The sequence below is a fragment of the Lepidochelys kempii genome, chromosome 2, assembly GCF_965140285.1.
Source record: "Lepidochelys kempii isolate rLepKem1 chromosome 2, rLepKem1.hap1, whole genome shotgun sequence".
NCBI classification, from domain to species: Eukaryota; Metazoa; Chordata; order Testudines; family Cheloniidae; genus Lepidochelys; species Lepidochelys kempii.
Genome location: NC_136381.1, coordinates 33,665,069 through 33,686,679, shown reverse-complemented (window position 1 = coordinate 33,686,679; position 21,611 = coordinate 33,665,069). Strand labels below are relative to the sequence as shown.

Genomic DNA, 21,611 nt, shown 5'->3' with positions numbered 1-21,611 from the left:
ATTCTTATTTGTTTGCAGTGAACATAATGTTAATTATTTTCCCCTCCAAAAAATTCCTAATCTCAAATGATCATTTTCAGTAAACACTAGACACATCTTTCTAATAAGCAATACTGCTAATAGTGCTATAATCTCAAAAGTCCTTACAAATATTCATGAATTAAGTCTCCTATCACCCTTAGAAAGTAGGGAAGTATCATTATATCCATTTTACAGGTGGGGAAACATGAAGAGGTTACAGACCTTGACTTGCCTAAGATCACCAGAAATGGAAACTAAATCTGCTGACATCCAGTCCTATCCTTTTCTCACATGGACTAGCCCTTTTTCTGAGGCACACAAGCCTGTCAAAGGTTCAGCCCGCCTGCAGCAGGTATTAAAGTCAATGGCAACTGTGAATGCTCAGAGCATCTGAAATATCATGTGGCCTTATGTTATATCGCTATATGATTTTTAAAATATACCAAGCAGGCGAGATCTACCAAAGGGAAAGTTGGTGGGACATTTTTAAGGATGACCAATACTTTTAATGCTTTATTATTACCAAAGTTCCTAACTACAGCTGTTATTAATGAAAATACATACATTTAGGTTACATTGCACAGTGTGACACAGCTTTCTATCAAAGCCGGGGAACTATTTTAAAAAGTCATTTGCTAGAAAAATGTGGCAAAAAAGAGAGACTGGCTTGAACTTTACTATTCTGTTTGTTTGTTTTTTAATATTGCTAAATATATAACTCCACAATACTTAGCAGTTCTCAGACATTTCCATGTTTGAGGTCCTATGTCTTTCTTGTGGGTACCTCCATGCATCTCTAGGGGTTACAGGAATTTGAATGTATGAAGCTCTTAACAAAATGCAGGCATATGAATGCAAGAAAAATATATTTTTTGAAGTGTAAAAAAGCCAGTTTTATTTTTGGACACAAATAGAACAGATTTGTTTCCAGATAGTTGTTGTTGCTCTTTAAGGGCCAGATTCCTAAAATCCCTACTTCCACTGCATAGAACCTTACTATGCAAGTAATCCTATTGATTTCAATGGAACTAAAGGTGAAATCCTGACTTCACTGAAGTCAATGGGAATTTTGCCATTGACTTCAGTTGGACCAGGACTTCACCCTATGGACCTATTAACACAATACTAAGGGTGAGAGAATCTGTCCATAAAGCGCCTGCTCTGCTCCTGTGAAAATTAGTAGTTGAGTCACTTCACCAGGGATGATGCACATTCAGAACTGTTAAGGAATGATCCTATAAACATTTAGGCACATGAATAACTGAAGCAGAACCCACTACTCACATGAGTAAAATGTACATTTTTGCAGGATACAGCTTTACCTTTTGCACATAAACAGGTTACCATTTAAAAGTTCCACATTAAACAAACATCAGAAGGGTGCTGAAAAATCTCATAAGTAAATGTCTTCCCAAAACATAGAAATCTTGTTTAAGAGGAATACTTTTTATTGTATCAAATGCCTGAAGCATATGCAAGTACACTCTTATAGCATTTAAATTGCAAAATGAAAGAACCACATTGTTTACTTGCCCAAGACTTCAGCTAAGGCAAACCCCAGGGATCTCAGGAATCTTTGTGGATACCTGGGAAAATGGGATTCATAGGTAAGTCACAACAATAGCCATGACTCGCATTTCTGTCCTTATACTTAAGATAGCCATTGCACGGTAGTACACATTTTCTCAGTCAATTCACCAGCTTTTAAGACATTGTGCTCCTAGTGTTAGATGTTGATTGGCCCTTGAATGTCTGCACTGCAGGGTCAGTGTATAAGGAGCCTCCTCCACTTTTGAGTACCCCATAGGCGGGCCAAATGGAATTCCAGCTGGTGCATTCAGGGAAGTGCAGGGTTACTAACACATTACTGGCAGTGCACAATGCCCCAAAGAGAGCAGAGAGGGACAGAGAGCATATGGAGCCATAACTCCACCTTTCCATGATGGAAAGTGGATCTTGACGGCCACGGTGTATGGGCATGGGGACAGAGGAGAGCATGCTGCATTTATGGTTGCCACCTCTGAGGTACAAAAAAAAAACAGGACAGATTTCTCAGGACAGCTACCACAAAAAAGTTACCTGGGAAAACAGGACAGGTGGCAACCTTAGCTGAGCCCTTTAAAGGTAATCTGGCTACATGTAAATTGCAAATAAGGCCACTTTCTCAAAAGTCAGCCTCCTCTACTTGTCCTATAAGGCCACACCTAAAAGCCAACCTCTTTTCACACTGTAGGAAAGGCACTTAAAATCTGAGCACATTGCTCAGAAGCTGTTGGAAAATGTTATGATGAACTGTGAGGATAGCAATTGCCTTGTACAAATAACTGGCCAGACATACAGTAAGGATAGTCTTTAAATAAAGAGAGTAGATTTTAAATAAATACATACTAAGATAATATAGTTGCAGATTCTTTCTTCTGCTACTTACTTGCTAGGGCCCAAGTTCAGCATGCCTCCACTACAGATGATGACAACACTAATAAATGAGAGAAATGAAAGAAGAAGTTCCCTGCATCTGCTTTAGGTGGGGTTAATCAACAGTTGTAAGAGAAAGACAAAATCATGAATTTGGGTCTTGGTAGGTTAGAAAGATTTTGATTGACCTTTAAATCCAAGGCTATAATTTGGCATTAGAATTTTATAATGTATAATGATCAAATATGCCGTTTCAACATACTATAAAATAGTTTAAGTGAGAGAACAAAGAAGATATATACACTGTTTATGGTGCCAAGCTTCACCCACTCAAAGCTATTACCACTATTATGCACAGTGACTTCTAAATGGATTCCATACACGTAAATCTGCAGCCATTCTGAATGTATTCTTATCCCATCAATACCATAAATTCACACTAGTTGACTATGAAAAATATTTCCTGAGTAGATTACCAAGATAAAATTTCATGTGACTCCTTTGAGAATATTTAAATACCATCATTAAGTACTGAATAGTTCAATACCAAGTGTGCCAGCCAGTTACTGTCAGAAAAAAAAAATGACATGCACTGTCTGTTTTCAACTATTAAAATAAACATATCGCAGAAATGAAACCCAAGCTTACACAATGACGAACGTTATCCAGTATTTAAATAAACAGTTCTAAGAAAACCTCTGAAAATGTTTACCAAGCTATCTTCTTGGTAATTTCTATGGAGAGCATTTTGCTGCATCCTTGGATTGCCAATGAATCACAGTAACGCTAACAATACATATGTAAATTCCATTGGACAATGCTGAAACTTAATTGCCTGTAGTTAGCTCTCCAGGCAAGGGCATTTTCAGCTAGATTTGAACTGGCGGTTCATTGCAAGAAAGTTTTTCTAAGATTTATTTTGTTTTCAGAAATCTGCTAATTTTAAAAAAAAAAGATAAAAATGCATTTATTCTTGATTAGATAAACTAAAAGCACCCACTTACTAATTAAACAATGTATACTGAATTCTTTTTATATTAAATATTGCTAGCAATCTGTCTTCCAAAATGACCAAGTTAGTGTTTTGTATATATTCTATTACAAATACAGTGTTCTGGCAAACATTGCCTATACACAGTTTAATGAATGTTATATATTACTTTGTAGAGTAATGAACACATTTCTTTTACATAAGTCAAGATATAAATGCTCAGTTCTACATATATTTTCTAATGATTATAATTGCATGATTTGGGTCATAGCCATATAACTACTAATATTTCTCATTTACCATGTTCATGGCAGGTGCATTAGAAAACATTGGACAAATAATATATTAACTACATCTTACATTACAAATTCAGGGGAAAATCATTAGGGGAGATAGAACTGAGGGTTTTTTTATATGCTCCTTGTTTTGAAAGGGAGATGAGTTATTGCTGAAATGCCCTGCAATGGCAGCAGCAACAAAGCAAATTCAATGTTCAGAGTTGTAATAATGTAGTCAGGTCAGATTCATTTGCCTTCACAATGAGAAACAGGCCCTTTCATTCTAGTGGAAAACTGACACATGCAGATAAGTGCTCACTGCTGCATGTATTGTGTAAACTGTGGCGAAGGCTTCACCTGCAGCCCAAGTTCTGATCATTGACAAAGTGCACAGACCTCAAATGTAACATTTACACTGACTATCTACCTGTTAATCCATCTCCCCCTAAAATGTGAATACTAGCTCTAATTCAGACTTTAAAACTCTAGAGACTCATTTTTCTTCTTGACAGGTTTCAGAGTAGCAGCCGTGTTAGTCTGTATCTGCAAAGAGAACAGGAGGACTTGTGGCACCTTAGAGACTAACAAATTTATTAGAGCATAAGCTTTAGTGGGCGACAGCTCACTTCACCTATGCATCCGATGAAGTGGTCTGTAGCCCACGAAAGCTTATACTCTAATAGATTTTTCTTCTTGTTCAAGGCACAAGTGAAACAGTGATCTTAGTTCAGTCCCTAGTGGACAAATGCAGAATCAGTAACAATCTCATAAGCATGATTCAGCAGGCAGTTGCTCAAGTAAAATCATGCGTGCGGGAACACAGACGACATTTCTCCTTTCCATAGCGTTTGCTTTGAAAGGTAGAGTGATAACTGAATGAGAAATCTTACACTCTAGAAAGAGACAAGCCTCCAGTTCTAATCTTTCATCTTTCTAAAGAATTCCATGTACAGTTTAAAGAAAGAAAGACTGAAATAAAAAGTGAAAGATACATAACTGGGTTTATCTTATTATGTATATTTTCTTTTACACATGAGTTTACTGCACATAATCATCCTTATATTGTTAGCACCAAACACATAGTAACTACAGTTCAATCGATAAGAAAATAAGCACACTAACTACAGAACTGTAAACAAAAGGCATTAAATCTTTTCTGCAGTGGCTGACAGGGATTTGAATTGTAAATGATACAGCTATCAACAATTACACTAATATGCATTTTTATTGCATATCCAGTATTTGTTCTAAATGTGAACTCTTATTACAACTGAAACATGTAACTCATGGAATACAAAAGATGTAGACAATTTTGTAAGTGCAGTCTTAGCTGATTAAACATTTCACCAATTGTTTAAGTGGCTTGCAGAGTCTTGGCAAAGTAACATTAAGCAGGTCTTAGGGACAGCAGTAATATCTGTGTGTCCACCAATACAGTGAAAAATATATGTTTTTGATAGAAATTATCAGCTGTGCAGGATTATAACTCACTGCCAATTCTCATTCCCAAGCTGTGGGCTTGATCCTGCAAAGATTTCCACAGGTAACTTTACTCCCATGAGTAGTTCTATTGAAGTCAATGGGATTACCCATATGAGTAAAGTTATTCACCTGCATCAGTCTTTGCAGGACCAAAGCCCCAAATTATATTTTAACTACAAAAAAGTTCATTTGAAAGTTTACACTTTTAGCACAAATTACTAAAAAGAATTTATTTTTGTATTACTCAGAAAAGCTCCTGATATTCCTTCAGTACTATTTTATATAGACTATTTTATGTCCAATGTAATCCATACATTTTAAAAAGTCATACTTGATTTTTTAAAAATATTATATTGTTGCTTTTTACTAATTAGCTGACTGTGGTAGTACAACTGAATATGTTTTGGGGAGAATAATAATATTCTTATTACATTGCCTTCAAATTATTAATCACATTCAGGCAGTCGTGTTAGTATTTCTTTAAAAGTGCACACATTTGCGGTGGGTACCAGGTATCCTTCATGACATCTGATCTGAAGCCCAGAACTATAAATAGAGGTTATGAGAATACTTAATGAAAAGTGTTCCATCATTAGAAGTCTCTGAAGGATAATTATACACTGTGGCTTTCAAAACATTCTCAGTCCCCTGGGATCACGCTTTAAAAAAGATGCATATCCCAGCAATGTGAAGAAAGTTTTGCTCCCAAAAGCAAGCCCAAAGAAGAAAGGGTGAGTTCTAGCTGCAACATTTCTCACCATGTATAACGTGGAAATAGACAAATCCACATTATCTCAGTTCTCAGAGAAAGACATGCAAACTGTGAACAACACAGGGAAGCACGATAAATAATCAGTTCAATGAGAATTTGAAAGGGAAACTCTTACTTTTTGCAGCCACTGTGTGTAATTTTCCATCACATGTTCCAGATGTTGCAGTTTCTGGGAAGAGAAATCCTGTTCCACGTGAGGAGCATCTCTCTGAAGAGCATTTGTGTTGTATTGGTCTGTCGTGCTTTCACGACAGTTCCCGTCTTGTTCTGGAAGAATGAAAGTATAGGTGCACTGCCCATGCTGAATCCGGTTGTATCTTCTACCAGTGGTTTCTGGACCCCGGCGCTGGTTACTGCATCCTATGTGAGCCAGAAGAGCAGCCAGGAAAGCAAAAGAAAGAAAAATTGTCATGTTATTACTACTTTCCTTTCCTGCTCTTATAGAAACTTTTACCTCCTCTGTCTTTTAATTTGCTCTTTATTTTATAGAAAAAAAAATCTTTGGAAAGAGAATTGGAGAAGAGTATTTAAATATCAGCTTTGGCTAAAATGGTTTTTATTTCACTATAATGATAGCTTCCTTAGTTAAAATTAGAAATATTTATTGCATAGTAGCTAAGATTTATTGTTTCCTCCCTGTTACAGTCCAGCATGTAGCCTTCCTTAGTTAGCTGCATATGCATGTCCCAGTCTCTTTCCCCTACACTATCTGCTGCAGAACTGCTATTTTCTCCCAGACCTCAGAGAGTTTTATTAAGGTTGCACATTCAAGCCAAGCTGGAAGCAGGCTGCCTTTCACAAGATGACTTGACAGGAATGTGTGTATGAGTGCGCCCCTATGCTAAGGACTGTTGATGGCTCAGTACAGAGGGATCATCTTACAAACTGACTAGATGCATGACTTCAATCACGTATCGCTGTCAGGTCCCTACTGCATATAACTGCTTTTGACGGATTCACATAAGTTTAATAAGTGGGGCAGTCCACCTTAATATACTTCCTATGTTCCCACTGACCTATTAAAATGTAGATAAAGTGTAGAAGTTTGTTGTAATCCCTCAGTAAATATACAGAGCAGTGAAAATAAAAAAAAAATCAGTACTAGATATTGGCTTGTTTCCGTTAGCGAATGCTAAGGCAGAAGACTGACACTTCTGGAAAATATTAATATTTAACTGCCCCTCCCCAGGCTTGTTTTTTACAATGATATTTCTGAGCAGAATTTACAGAGATTCTCTGTACAAGACAGAGCTTGAAATCAGAACTGCCAAACAGCATTCAGAACGTGCTCTGCAGAAGAGTGTCTACATGTTCCATGAATAGAATAATATGGATAATTAAAAAAATAATAGTTGGATGTGCGAGCCAGCATATATACGGGTGTTATTTGGTACAGGGTGCGTTCAGTGGTCTTATGGAAAATATTTCTACCAGTCTGAAAGTTAGCATGGGTTATACTGGCATTCCTCATTATATGTTTTATTATTTTGTGTATGTTACATCATATGATATATTATTATGTAGTCCTTCCTTGACTGCACTAGCTGACCTGTTGAGGTCCCTTCCAGTCCTACACGTCTATAATTCTGTGATTCTAGGTAGCATTTCCTCATAGCACCTCCTTAGTAAAAACATTGTGATAACTATTTAGAATAATATACTAAGCATTTAATAATGCCTTTGGAGATGGGTCCAGGTCACAAAATTTGGAAACAATCTAAAAATTCCTAAACTTCAAGGGAGTTTGGATCCAGGTTCCAGTTACATCTCTAGTATATGGTGTAATTATATAAATCACAGTTAACTCCTTTGGAACCCACTGCTGCAAACTTTACTCATGGAAGTAGGTCTTACTAACATTAGTAATGTTATTGGTGATAAGACAGAATACATGAGGAAAAAGACTATTTGCATCAGTAAAGGCTGCAAGATTTCACCTTTGGGGCTTGTGTGGATGTCACAAGCATTTCTATAGGAATTCCACTTAGATCCAACAAAGCTTCAGGAGCTGTTCGCCAGAATTCTTTGCTGTTCCTGAAGAAGCTACTGCCACTCAGAGCCAAGGACTTAGTCTTTTTGCTCAGTTCAGCCTGACCTTTCATCATTAGCCTGAAAAGGAGCCAATGCATTTGAACTAGGAGGAAATTTAAATTTCTTCTGAGAGAGAACACAAGGGAACATTCAGAGCAAGATAACACCTTCCTGATCTGAGGGGGCGGGGGGAGGGGGAGAGAGAACCATGAAGCAGGACTATTCAGAATTTAGAAAAGAAAAAGGAAAGAGGAGCACTAAAACTACAATTCATTTTGGCAAAATAAGAACTTCCCTCTATTCCCAGAACTAGCCAGCCTTTACTTCACCTTTCTTTTTTCTGCTTATGTACCTATTTTAAAAATTCACTTTATAGGGCCCATGGTACTGGAAGCACTTTTCACACTACTCCAACATCACCAGGTCTACTTCTACAGTAGTTATATAGAGTAACTAGGTCTCTGCTTCACATGGATAGTAAAGTCAGAGCATTGATCAGAAGAAATACTGCTGGAGCAGACACAGCAATGAGAGATCAGCATGAATAAGATCCACCCCATGAGGCTGAGAAGGAGAATATGCCAAAGCACAAGCATGATAACAATAAACAAATCTGAAAAGTATGTTTCACCTTTTATCTGAAGATCTCAACGCAGTTTTCAAAGGAGGGTAAGTACTGGAGGTGGGTGAACACTGCAGGAGGCTTTCCAGAAGCATCAGCTCAAATTTTAAAATGCTATAGCTATGCTCACACCATCTTTGCATTCACTTTCTGCAGATATTTCAGCCATCAAGTTTTACTCGCTTGAATGCTTGCAGGTAACAAGTGCAAAAGCTTGCAGGTTCACTCTGGAAGTGATACCTTTTAGATGGGAAAGGACTCTGCTTCACACAGCAAGGGGCCAATTCATCCTTGTTCTATGGCCCCTTTGCATTAGCTGGAAGGCATAGGGTCTTCCCCCCCGGAGATAGTACTGACATGGGGCCTCTGTACTAAGTGCAAAGCTGGCTGTGCAAAGCTCTGCCCCACTTCCGCAAGAGTCCCGTAGCTCAGGGTCGTTGGCCAGAGCAGAGTTATTTCAGAGGAATGCAGAGTGTATGGGGTGGACCTGCACTCCGATAATGGTCCATTGGGACCACTGAAACAGAAACACAATTTAGAGTGGCTTTGGGAGCTGATCTAGCCTACACAGACCCCTAGAGCCCCTGAATAGGGGAAACACAAGCAACCTCCCTTCTCTAACCTGCCTCAGTGCCTGGGATGAACTTGCCCCAGAGTCCCCCAATTCCCTTAGCAGAGACCTGGCACAGAGGAAATTGAACCAGCAAGTCCAGGATCTGCTCACAGCCCTTATGAACACAATTGTGGCCACGTATGCGCACATACAATACAGGTATAATCTTACTGTACATTTTTTCTAGGCATGATGCCTTGCATAAGGCCAGTGGGACCGGACAGGAAAAGCTTTAACATTTTCTAAAGTTCACTATTCCTACCTACAGTATCTGCTACCCCTCTCTATACTGCTACCCTTCTCTGAGAATTTCAAGGACCACTGAGATCTCCAGGTCCTCCTCCTGATTACAAGAGTACATTCATCCAATCAGCAAACAACAATACCTTGTGACTTATGTGACCAACTCCAATTAACCAACGCAGCTCAGATTTTGAATATAAAGGATTTAATACGGTCACCCAACACTTTGTGATTTCAGTCCAGAGAGGAAAAGAAAAAGCCCCCAAAATGCGTTGAGTAATTGTGACTAACGAATACATTTGAATGAACTCTCCATCTGCCGACTGACATTCCACAAGGAAAAAAAGGAACTAAATTGAGTAAAAAGAACAGGAGTACTTGTGGCACCTTAGAGATTAACAAATTTATTAGAGCATAAGCTTTTGTGGGCTACAGCTCACTTCATCGGATGCATAGAATGGAACATATAGTAAGAAGATTATATATATCTAATACACATACAGAGAAGATGGAAGTTGCCATACAAACTGTAAGAGACTAATTAATTAAGATGAGCTATTATCAGCAGGAGAAAAAAACTTTTGTAGTGATAATCAAGATGAGCCATTTAGACAGTTGACAGGTTTCAGAGTAACAGCCGTGTTAGTCTGTATACTCCTTTTCTTTAGACAGTTGAGTAAGTCATTTATCCACAATCACTTACTCAGCTCTCCTAAGTATAAATGATCCCTGTTTTACAGATTCAGAGACAGACAGAGACTAAGTGACTTGTTCAAGCTTACATAGGAAGTCAGTGGCAGAGCTAAGAATGGAACCCAGGTATGAATGTACTTTCAAAACTCTAATGCATTCCCAAGAACACTTCCTCAATGGCTGTCTTCTTCATTCCCCTTGCAATTTCCCTGTTACAAAATCCTGGAACGGGGTTGGGATGGCCCTAGAAGTTTCCCTCCCCAGCCCACTTTTTTATTTAGTTGTTACATGAAATTCAGCAGTTGACCAGGTAATCCATCCTAAAGACAAAACACATGAGGATTTTTGTCCAGATCAAGGTTACACTCACACATTTATGCTGCTGAATACACATATAAATAATTTGATGCCTTTTGTCATAGAACGATATTTATGCACAGAGTTTACATACACAATGAACAAAATCAATGTGATTTCTTTACATTTCTGTTGTAATGTGTGTTGTTGCTGCAATTAACTTAGACTAAGTTGCAGCATGTCATACAATGTAACTGGATTTGCTCCAGTCCAACTTCCTCTTCATCTTCACAACAGAAAACCTATAGAAACTAACTAGGTTCTGCCAGATACCAAGTGCAGGATTTACAGTGTGGTTACTGTTATGCTGTACAGGATCTTTTATAAGAGAGAAGGCAAATACGCCATATTTATTGAGAATACAACAGTTAGCATACGCTTTTCAGTCACAAACACATACACATCATGCACACAGTCCTGCCAGTTGATATTTTTATAGTTACCAGTCTGGAGCCTGGATCAATTTAGTGACTAGCCAGATTGGTCGCAGAGGGAACTTTGTCGGTCCGGGCTTTGTAGGTCGCGATCCGATGCTCCTGGAGTAGTGGCAAGACAAACCCAAAATCCCATGGCAAAGCACCCTGTTCTTATAGTTCTTTTTCTCTGTTGAAGTCTATGGATTTTGCTGTGTCAGTTTGTGACAAGTTACTCCTTAATTGGTGTATCTTTTGATGTAAACATTCCAATACACCTCCAAGAGGGTTATCCAGTCCTGGTCCGATTTAATCAATTGTCCTGTCTTTAGGGGTGCCAGCCTTCACCTCAGGGTTGTCAATTTGCCCTTCCTTCATTATGGATGTGCGCTGATGATTTTCTGGTGTCGTTAGGTCTCCTTACTCCTTTTTCCTTGACCATCTGGCTATAACAATGGCCTTCACACCTTATCTTTTCCTGATGCATACACTCCTCATTCACACAAAGTCTTTTTACACAGACCTTTGAGAATACAAACAGTGTCAGTTTATTTTGAATCTCCTTAACATAGACACAATACAAGATCCTGTCTTTCACTTACTAAACCTTAAAAACAATGAAATGTATATTTAACTAGAGTACCTAATTTGTAATACATATAGGAAACCATAGTAGACATTATAACTTATCCTAAAACAAAAGGGTGACCATAATCAATCATAAGGATTGTTCTGCTCTGTCCCTGCCTTAACATCAGTACAGACACTGGCAGTCTGTCAGATGCATTCCTACCAATGTCCCAGAGGGTCATTTCTTTCTGCTACTCAAAAAAGGGTGGCTGGTAAAATGAAATCAAGACATACATTAGTACCTCTATTCTTGTAGTACAATTATAAAATCCTGCTCCTACATAAGCTCCAGCTAAATCAATGGAATTTGGCACAGTCCCATTGACATCTTACTTGCCCAGCAGTGTTCTTAATCTCAATCAAAATACATATCAGGAATTTCAAAATCAAGTGAATGAAATGAGGTATTGATTCTGATCTCACTTAAACCAGCTTTGTATGAGGGTTATTCCAAGGACTTCAATAAAGTTGCTCCTGATTTACACCAGTGTTATGTGAGGTAGAGTTACAGAGATTCTTTTTTCCAATATGTGGTTGTCAAGAACACAAATTCTATTCAGTTAGCCAATGGGGAAGAGTTACTTACCATTTAAAAACACTTTCTCCTTCTACTTGAATGTTTTGATTTGTTAATCTCCTGGGGGCAGGTTGGTGGTGGTTTCAACTAAATTACTCTTCAGGAGTGAAGTGTGTATATTTACATTTGTATATTCAAGCCATGGATCCTATGTAGCATAGCATAGTCATAGCATTCCGTCAAAGGAACACACTGATGTACACTGAGTCATTCTACTTCCCGCCCCAGCTGTTCCAGCATCTGATCTCACACCTGGGAACAGCCAAACAGCAGGGAAGATTGACATACTGGCAAAAAAGCAGTAGCTCTTAAGAGAATGCAAGGGTCGGCCAAAGAAACTACTCAGCTACTGGTTACGCCAAGTGTCCCATTTGGATTCCATGTCTCACACAAAAATGGTGAGGCTGGTTGGGGCTGTCTTTGGCTTCATTACTTTATCTGACTGGTCCCAAATGAGTAGATGGTTAGGAACACTGCGCCCCTATTTCCTGAAAACTTAATTTCATGCTGTGGAATGCAAGAAAAAAGGAGTAAATCTTATATTCCTAAGAACTTGTCCAGTTTGCACATGGTCAGAAAAAGTCAATTAGATAAATCCAGTTCACTTGGTTCTCATTCATTACACAGGAAAAACCACCAAAGTAAACCCTTAACTGCCTTCTAACATAGGTTCTTTTTACCACCTTCCGTGCCTATTGGACTCACATTTCTTTCAATGCACAGGGCCATGTAAGGCCCTTAATGCATGCAGCTGCCATTCCCATCCAGAGAAGCTGTGGGTGCTAATCCACATGAACTGTCTGCAAACAACCAGAATAGATTTCCTGATTCTTAATGGCCACTTAAAGGAAAAATAGTGGTGATCCTACACTTCTGCAACTCTTTTTGTGTGCCTATAACAAAAGCAACCTGATGTTGGTATTATTAACTGTCACTTGAAGGGATGGATGTTATATAGGGATACATTTACAGGGCTGAACTTCCTTTTTATGCCTGCATTTTTGGTGCCCATAAAATGATTTGTGGGTACAAATCTAAGTGCCTGTGCTTCAAACAATCCAATTTGTGCTCACAGTCAGGAAGCTAGAGGTGCAAGTATTGATTTGCATCAATTTTGGATAGATAACAAGACAGAAATATCATATTGTCTATATATAAATCTATGGTACACCCACCTCTTGAATACTGCGTGCAGTTGTGGGTGCCCCATCTCAAAAACTATATACTGGAATTCAGAAAAGGGCAAAAAAATGATTAGGGGCATGGAGCGTCTGCTGTATGAGGAGAGATTAATAAGACTGTGACATTTCAGCTTGGAAAAGAGACGACTACGGGGGGATATGATTGAGGTCTATAAAATCATGACTGGTGTGGAGAAAGTAAATAAGGTAGTGTTATTTACTCCTTCTCATAACACAAGAACTAGGGGTCACCAAATGAAATTAACAGGAAGCAGGTTTAAAACAAACAAAAGGAAGTTTTTCACACAATGCACACTCAACCTGTGGAACTCCTTGCCAAAGGATGTTGTGAAGGCCAAGACTATAACAGGGGTCAAAAAAGAACTAGATAAATTCATGGAGGATAGGTCCATCAATGGCTATTAGCCAGGATGGGCAGGGATGGTGTGCCTCACCTCTGTTTGCCAGAAGTTGGGAATGAGTGACAGGGAATGGATCACTTGATGATTACCTGTTCTGTTCATTCCCTCTGGGGCACCTGGCATTGACTGCTGTTGAAAGACATGATACTGGGTTAAATGGACCTTTGGTCTGACCCAGTATGGCTGTTCTTATGCATCTGAAACTGAACAGTGTGTGCAACACACAAACATAAATGTTGCTGGTTCAAATTGCAGCCTTTTGAAAATTTTGCCCACAATTGAGTATTGACCAACAGCACAGTACATCTGAAGATTTTATTTATTGCAGAAACTACTTCCAGGAATTATTCCCCACTGGGGAAAAGTAAATGTGAGAAAACAACATGCCATTACTTTGTGGGATTGAGTTTATGGTCTTTGTTCATATGGAAAGATTAGCATTTAAATTGTGACAAGTCCAGCTATTTTGAGTAGAAAAGTGACTATGGTATATGATTTAAATATGGAATTACCATATTATGAATGTTCTATATATCCTAATATTCTTGATAGCTTTGTGGTTTTTTAATTCCTATTTAAATAAAAATCAGAAACACAATTTTTTTCCCAGCAAGTTACTTTGACAATCAGAGAGGCCACTGCATTCTGCTTTAGCTTCAGTTTCTCAATGAATTTAAGATGTAGTCCCAAGAGGACTGCACTGCATTAATCTATTCTTGAGGTCATGAAGGCATGAATCATGGCATTGAGATCTGCGTGGGAAAGAAAATGTTGCAAGCCCCTAGTCAGATGCAAATGTTAAAAGAGTCATCTTGGCTACTGCCAAAAGGTGGTCATCCAGCAATGATTGGGAATCTAACCTGACACCAAGTTAATACCAAGAGTAACACCTGGTGGACAAACATCCTGAATTAGAGGAGCAGATATACTCTTCACCAAATCTGCCATTTGTTTTCCCCAGGCAACCTCTTTTTTAGCTGGATTGAGCCTCACACAGGTCACTGTCATTCATGTCCCAGACTTTGTGAATCACTGGGAAGGTTCTCAGCTATATCCTTTGTCTCTTCCGGCTCAAATGAAAGGGCAAACACTCATCACGTGTAGGATCTTTGATGGGCTGCCTTTGCAGCAATGGAGAGAATGGGGAGGGGCAGACAATCAGGCAGGGATTTTCCCATAAAGTATGGGTTTTCCTTATAGACACATAGCAGGTTCTCAACATCTCTATTATATATGCTGGATACCCACAGAATTGATCTGAGAAAGTCGCATGCAGCCCCTTAAGAAAAGCTCCATCCATTCCGCCAGAAGTCTGCAGGCACATCAATGTTTTTATGCTTGCAGACCTCTGGGGATCAACATTTTTAAAGGCAGCTGATCAATAATATCAAGACGGATACCTAATATTTGTCCAACCCTAGAAAATGAACCAGCATAATTAATACAGTCTTTCTCCCATATCCAGATTAGTAACCAGACTGACATAGGTCAAGGAAATTTGAGGCTCTGAGGTACTATCTCACCATACCCTTTTCACTAAGCTTAACCACAAAGGGAAGATTAGACACTGGACAATAGTTGGCCAGACTGTCACTGTGAAGTAATGGAATCTTGAGGGTAGCCTACCCCGATGCTTAAGAAAAGCTGGCAGCCCTCCTTGGACAGAGGTGCTGATAATCACTAACCCTGGCCACAGCCTCTTCTCCCTCGTGTTTCTCAGACACAAAGGCAGGGATCCATTGGACAGTTTATGGCACTAACATCCTTCAAGACCTCCAGTATCTGGCCAAATTTATGCAGAGATGAAGTTCTTGACCCTAGTCCTTGACTCTGTCCTGACTCATCAGATGCAGACACTTCCTCCAAATCTGGATTTTTTTCTCTGTAAAATAAAATTTCCTCATGCTGGGAGGAACTCCTATCAATCTCTGAATGGAGTCAGCTAAGATTGTACATGTGAAAACAAATCAGCTGATCAACATGATGGAGGCACAGAACCTCATCTTTGCTGTAAAATCTCCCACGTAGTCAATGGAAGTGAGCTCTCCCATCAACAAAATTAAACTACCCCCAAAAAGTGGCAGTAACTATCTTGGTGGGAGAGCGTCTCCCAACGACACAGTGCTGTCCACACCAGCGCTCCTGTCTGTGTAATTTAGGTGGATCAGGGATGTGTTTTTTCACACCCCTGACTGACAAAAGTTTTATTGACAAAAATGCTAGTTTAGACATAGCCTTACAGGTTATGGGAAAAGGACGTTTAGGGATCATTTATCAATGGTGGTGAAAAAAAGGGTAGTTGTAAAAGTTAGAGAGAGTGGTGTATCTTACACAGGGTGCATAAAAATCAATTTAAAAAAATTAAAAAATCTGATTTTTTTTATTTAAATCAGATTTTTTTGATAAACTGATTTTTTAGGGAAAGACCTATCTAAAGATAGTTTTAATTAAGATTAGCTCAAAGATATCTCATTATGGAATAGGGATTATACATTCTAATTCTATAGTATGAGACAATATATTCATGTAATGTTTAAGAAAAGTTTTGTAAAGGAGTTCCAATAGTTCATGGATTAGGGCCCAATTTTATGGGGTTCCAGGGGCTTCTGTATAGATTATTTAGGTTAACCTTTCTATCTACCCAATGGGATTCAGTGCTCAGTCTAGAAGATACCATCAGAGATGCTTAGTTTGGCAGTTCTCAGACTGTGGATTTGTCTCCCCAGAGGTAACATGCTTGTTAACAGCAAAAATGTTTTTAAATAAATAAATAATATAATATAATATAATATAATATAATATAGAGAGGTGAGAAATAACAGACCTCAACCCTATTGCCCCTCTGCAAATTTGTGTACACAGAGTCAATCCCTTACCTCTCTCTAAAAGTGCAAAGTTTCAAAAAGTTGAATGAATAGAAGATTGTTGGGGACGGAATAGATCTGGACAAGAAGAAGTCCGGAGATAAATGTGAAAAGGGAGGGACAGGCAGTAGAAACAAAAGTGAAACAGTTTGAGCAGCATATTCCAGAAGAAGTCTTGAGGTCTTTCTGAGTGTAGCCTTCATTGATTTGAGATGTACCATACCATTCTCTCACTAGAAGAGAAAACCTATAATGGCAGCAGGCTGTAAAAGAGGCCCAGTTTGGGAATAAGAACCATTCAAGAAATATATGTTTGCTGATGATGTTTTAAAGAAAGTCACATCAGTGAACTGATAGAAGTCACTTAAACACTTGGATTCAGAGACTGTTAAAATGATAATCTCACTTTTAACAGCAGTAGCTTCTTCTGCTGGTGTAGAAAGAATATTTTCTTCCTTTGGACTAATTCATTCCAAATTGAGAAATCGTTTGGGACCTGAAAAGGCAGGAAAGCTTGTTTTTCTTTTCCAGATTATGAACAAACAGGAAAATGAAGGTGAAGACAACTGAGTTAGCTGCAGAAGCCAATATTTTAAGTTTCTCATGTTGACCTGGCTGACATAGTCGATTTAATTTTTGTTGGTTTTTTTTTAATATTTCATTTAACTATTTTAGTTAAAAACAATTTTAACAAAAACAAATCTGATTTTAAAAAGCTTGAATGTTTAAATTCAAACATTCTTATGCTTATTTTGTTAAAATATTATGTTTGTTGTTGAAGAAAAAATCCAGAATACATAACGTTGTTTTAGTTAAATAAAACAATTTAAATGTCTGTCTGGTAATGTTCTCCTCCTAATACAGCATGGCAAGAAAATCCTCCAAATATTAATAATTAACCTGTTGAATTGGAGATATTTCACCTCTCAGTGACTTCATAAATATCTGCTTCAATTACCTTTGGTAAATGAAATAACCAAACAATCATTCATTTTCTGATATAGCTGTAAAACTTATCTGAAACGTTTTTAAAATAAAAATGAAACCTACATCTATCTCTGAGTTGTGAAGAATATGTATTAAGGTTATAACAACCAACAAGAAGCCACTTTTACATAGAAATCCATGATTAAATCAAAACTACCCTGATCTTACATCTTGATTACTCAGTTACTGCAGCATCCTTTTCTCTGGCGTTGACAAATTCAATCTGGCCCTGCTCATATCCATTCAGAATGCTGCTGCAAAGATCATTTTCCTAGCCCAGGGATTGGCAACCTTTGGCATACAGCCCATCAGAGAAATCCGCTGATGGGCCGGGACAGTTTGTTTACCTGCAGTGTCTGCAGGTTCAGCTGATTGCAGCTCTCACTGGCTGCGGTTCACCGTTCCAGGCCAATGGGGGCTGCAGGAAGTAACGGTCAGCACATACCTCGGCCCATGCCACTTCCCACAGCCCCCATTGGCCTGGAATGGCAAACCGCAGCCAGTGGGAGCTGCGATCGGCCAAACATGCGGATGCTGCAGGTACACAAACCATCCTGGCCCACCAGCGGATTTCCCTGACAGGCTGCATGCGAAAGGTTGCCGATCCCTGTCCAAGCCTGTCGCGTTGACTATGTCAACCCTCTCTCTTTGCATCTCTCCACAAACTCCCCTTTCCCTATTGAATCAAATATCAGCTGCTTGTCTTCCCTTTCAAGGCCCTACATCTCCTAATCCTTACCCTACCTATCCTCTCTCATTCATAGAATCATAGAATATCAGGGTTGGAAGGGACCTCAGGAGGTCATCTAGTACAACCCCCTGCTCAAAGCAGGACCAATCCCCAACTAAATCATCCCAGCCAGGGCTTTGTCAAGCCTGACCTTAAAAATATCTAAGGAAGGAGATTCCACCACCACCCTAGGTAACGTATTCCAGTGCTTCACCACCCTCCTAGTGAAAAAGTTTTTCCTAATATCCAACCTAAACCTCCCCCGCTGCAACTTGAGACCATTACTCCTTGTTCTGTCATCTGCTACCACTGAGAACAGTCTAGAGCCATCCTCTTTGGAACCCCCTTTCAGGTAGTTGAAAGCAACTATCAAATCCCCCCTCATTCTTCTCTTCTGCAGACTAAACAATCACAGTTCCCTCAGCCTCTCCTCATAACTCATGTGTTCCAATCCCCTAATCTTTTTTGTTGTCCTCTGCTGGATGCTTCCCAATTTTTCCACATCCTTCTTGTAGTGTGCGGCCCAAAACTGGACACAGAACTCCAGATGAGGCCTCACCAATGTCGAATAGAGGGGAACAATCACATCCCTCGATCTGCTGGCAATGCCCCTACTTATACAACCCAAAATGCTGTTAGCCTTCTTGGCAACAAGGGCACACTGTTGACTCATATCCAGCTTCTCGTTCACTGTAACCCCTACGTCCTTTTCTGCAGAACTGCTGCCTAGCCATTTGGTCCCTAGTCTGTAGCGGTGCATGGGATTCTTCTGTCCTAAGTGCAGGACTCTGCACTTGTCTTTGTTGAACCTCATCAGATTTCTTTTGGCCCAACTCTCTAATTTATCTAGGCCCCTCTGTATCCTATCCCTACCCTCCAGCATTTCTACCTCTCCTCCCAGTTTAGTGTCATCTGCAAACTTGCTGAGAGTGCAATCCACACCATCCTCCAGATTATTAATGAAGATATTGAACAAAACCGGCCCCAGGACCGACCCTTGGGGCACTCCACTTGATACCGGCTGCCAGCTAGACATGGAGTCATTGATCACTACCCGTTGAGCCTGACAATCTAGTCAACTTTCTATCCACCTTATAGTCCATTCATCCAGCCCATACTTCCTTAACTTGCTGGTAAGAATACCGTTGGATACCATGTCAAAAGCTTTGCTAAAGTCAAGGAACAACACGCCCACTGCTTTCTCCTCATCCACAGAGTCAGTTATCTCGTCATAGAAGGCAATTAGATTAGTCAGGCATGACTTGCCCTTGGTGAATCCATGCTGACTGTTCCTGATCACTTTCCTCTTCTCTAAGTGCTTCAGAATTGATTCCTTGAGGACCTGCTCCATTCACTATCAAGATGTTGACCTTCATCTGTGGCTGGCCCATGGTGACAGCTTCCCCTGCCCCTGCCCCACTTGTTAAATTTTCAAACACCTTCATGCTTTCTTCCATGCTTCTGGTGAGGAATTCCTGGTGCACATCTGCAAAACTAACACATTATCCACCTTCAAAACCCTCCTTAAAATTCTCTTCTGATGCGATGCCTACAAAAATCTTTACAATATTTAGGCCTCTGGTGCACTGATACCACTGCCTATCATGCTGAGCAATATTGTCTCACTGTTTTCTTTGACTGTAAGATCTTTGGAGCAGGGGCTTCGTTTTTTGTTCTGTGTTTGTACGGTGCCCAGCACAATGGGATCTAGGTTCTTGACCTGCGCTCCCAGGTGTTACAGTAATTCAAGTAATAAATGGTAATAACAATAAACGCTGCAGGAATAATCACCTTCCTCCCCCGAAGGCCTTGTGAAAGTGGTTTGGTAACATATTTGCAGGACAAACAAGTCCTCAGTCCCAACAGGAAAGGCGAAGCCCAACCTCCAGCTGTAGGAGATAGTGGTCAGTCCATGACATTGGCAAACTATCTAGCTTCCCAACTTCCGGTCCTATGCCAAACACCAGATTAAGAGTATAGCCAACTGTTATGATGAGGGTGTGCCTTGGGGAGAGTGGGCATAAAATGATTTTTGAAAGAGAAATGCAAATATAATAAAACAACCCTTTAAAATATATTTCTCTGTAAATGAGAGATGAACTAAAATCCTAGGTTTGAGCAACCCCAATTTTGGAGCTAACTCTAAACTGCTTAAATCTAAATCTGGCTTTATTTTAACAAATGGACACTCTTTCACAGTGACCACCAGCTATAGGATGTTTAAAACACACGTTGATCCGACTTTCTTTTTTATACTCCACAGAACCTGGTCCTGGAACTACCCAGCCACCTTAGGTTACTAACAGGGCTGGGGCAACATTTTCACCAGATCAAACAAACAAGACAACAGATTATTCATTCAGAACTGGAGGGAAAAGCATTAAGTTTGTGTTTGGAGCCCATTCAGAGGAGACAAGCCTGCGATGGCCAGCTGAACCTGGATTTGGGCCTTACTCAGACTAGTTACTCATAGATTTTAAGGTCAGAAGGGACCATCAGAATCACCTAGTCTGACCTCCTGCACATTGCAGGACACAGAACCTCACTCACCCACTCCTGTATTAGGCTCCTAACCTCTGCCTGAGTTACTGAAGTCCTCAAATCATGATTTAAAGACTTCAAGTTACAGAGAATACGCCATTTACACTAGTTAAAATCAAGCTTCATCTTGGAAAAATTTCTTAGCCATCGGTGAAGGGCGTAGGCACATTACTTTTATGAGGGTAGCATTTTTTGAGAGACAAATTTGCTAAACACCGAAGTGGGTACGGTACTGCAGGGCCAATATTCCAACATTTTCATCTAACAGCCTGGCACTAAGAAATATGCTCAGAAATGAAGGAGAAAAAAATACTTGATTGACTGAGAATGAGTGGAAAAGCCCACCATGCTCAGCCTCAGAGAGGGCCTAAAATGCTACAGCCTCTGGGACTGTGGCACCTCCAGCCTATTTATTCATTCAGGCTCAGTTTCAACTACTAATTATTTTGGAATTGGGACCCAGCCACCTAGGATTACTGGAGGTAAGTAAACAGCCATCCACACACTGAGAGAAGGAGACAGAGACAGTCTGGATTCCAGAATTACAGCTATTTCTTATTTAAGAAAGGTGGCTTATAACTAAAATATCACTTTTATTATTATACTGTCCTTTTTCTCCCCCACATCTGTTTATTTTTGCAAGCTGCCTCTGGTTACACGTTCTATGTATGATTCTGACACTGAGGCATGACTTGAAGCTCTGTAACCAACATGGGGTATGTTAAAAATACGTATGTGCTTGGTTAAC

General features: G+C 39.5%; 1 protein-coding gene across 2 annotated transcripts in view; it reads right to left on the bottom strand.

Annotated features, from left to right (window-relative positions):
* ANGPT1 (angiopoietin 1) overlaps window positions 1–6,686 on the bottom strand; it is a 208,414-nt gene extending 201,728 nt beyond the window's left edge. For both annotated transcript variants that reach the window (XM_073330323.2, XM_073330324.1), the window contains exon 1: window positions 6,075–6,686. In XM_073330323.2, the coding sequence (XP_073186424.1) occupies window positions 6,075–6,371 (297 nt within the window). In that variant the 5' untranslated portion in view covers window positions 6,372–6,686. The remainder of the gene's footprint in view (window positions 1–6,074) is intronic.
* Between the last annotated feature and the right edge of the window lie 14,925 nt (window positions 6,687–21,611).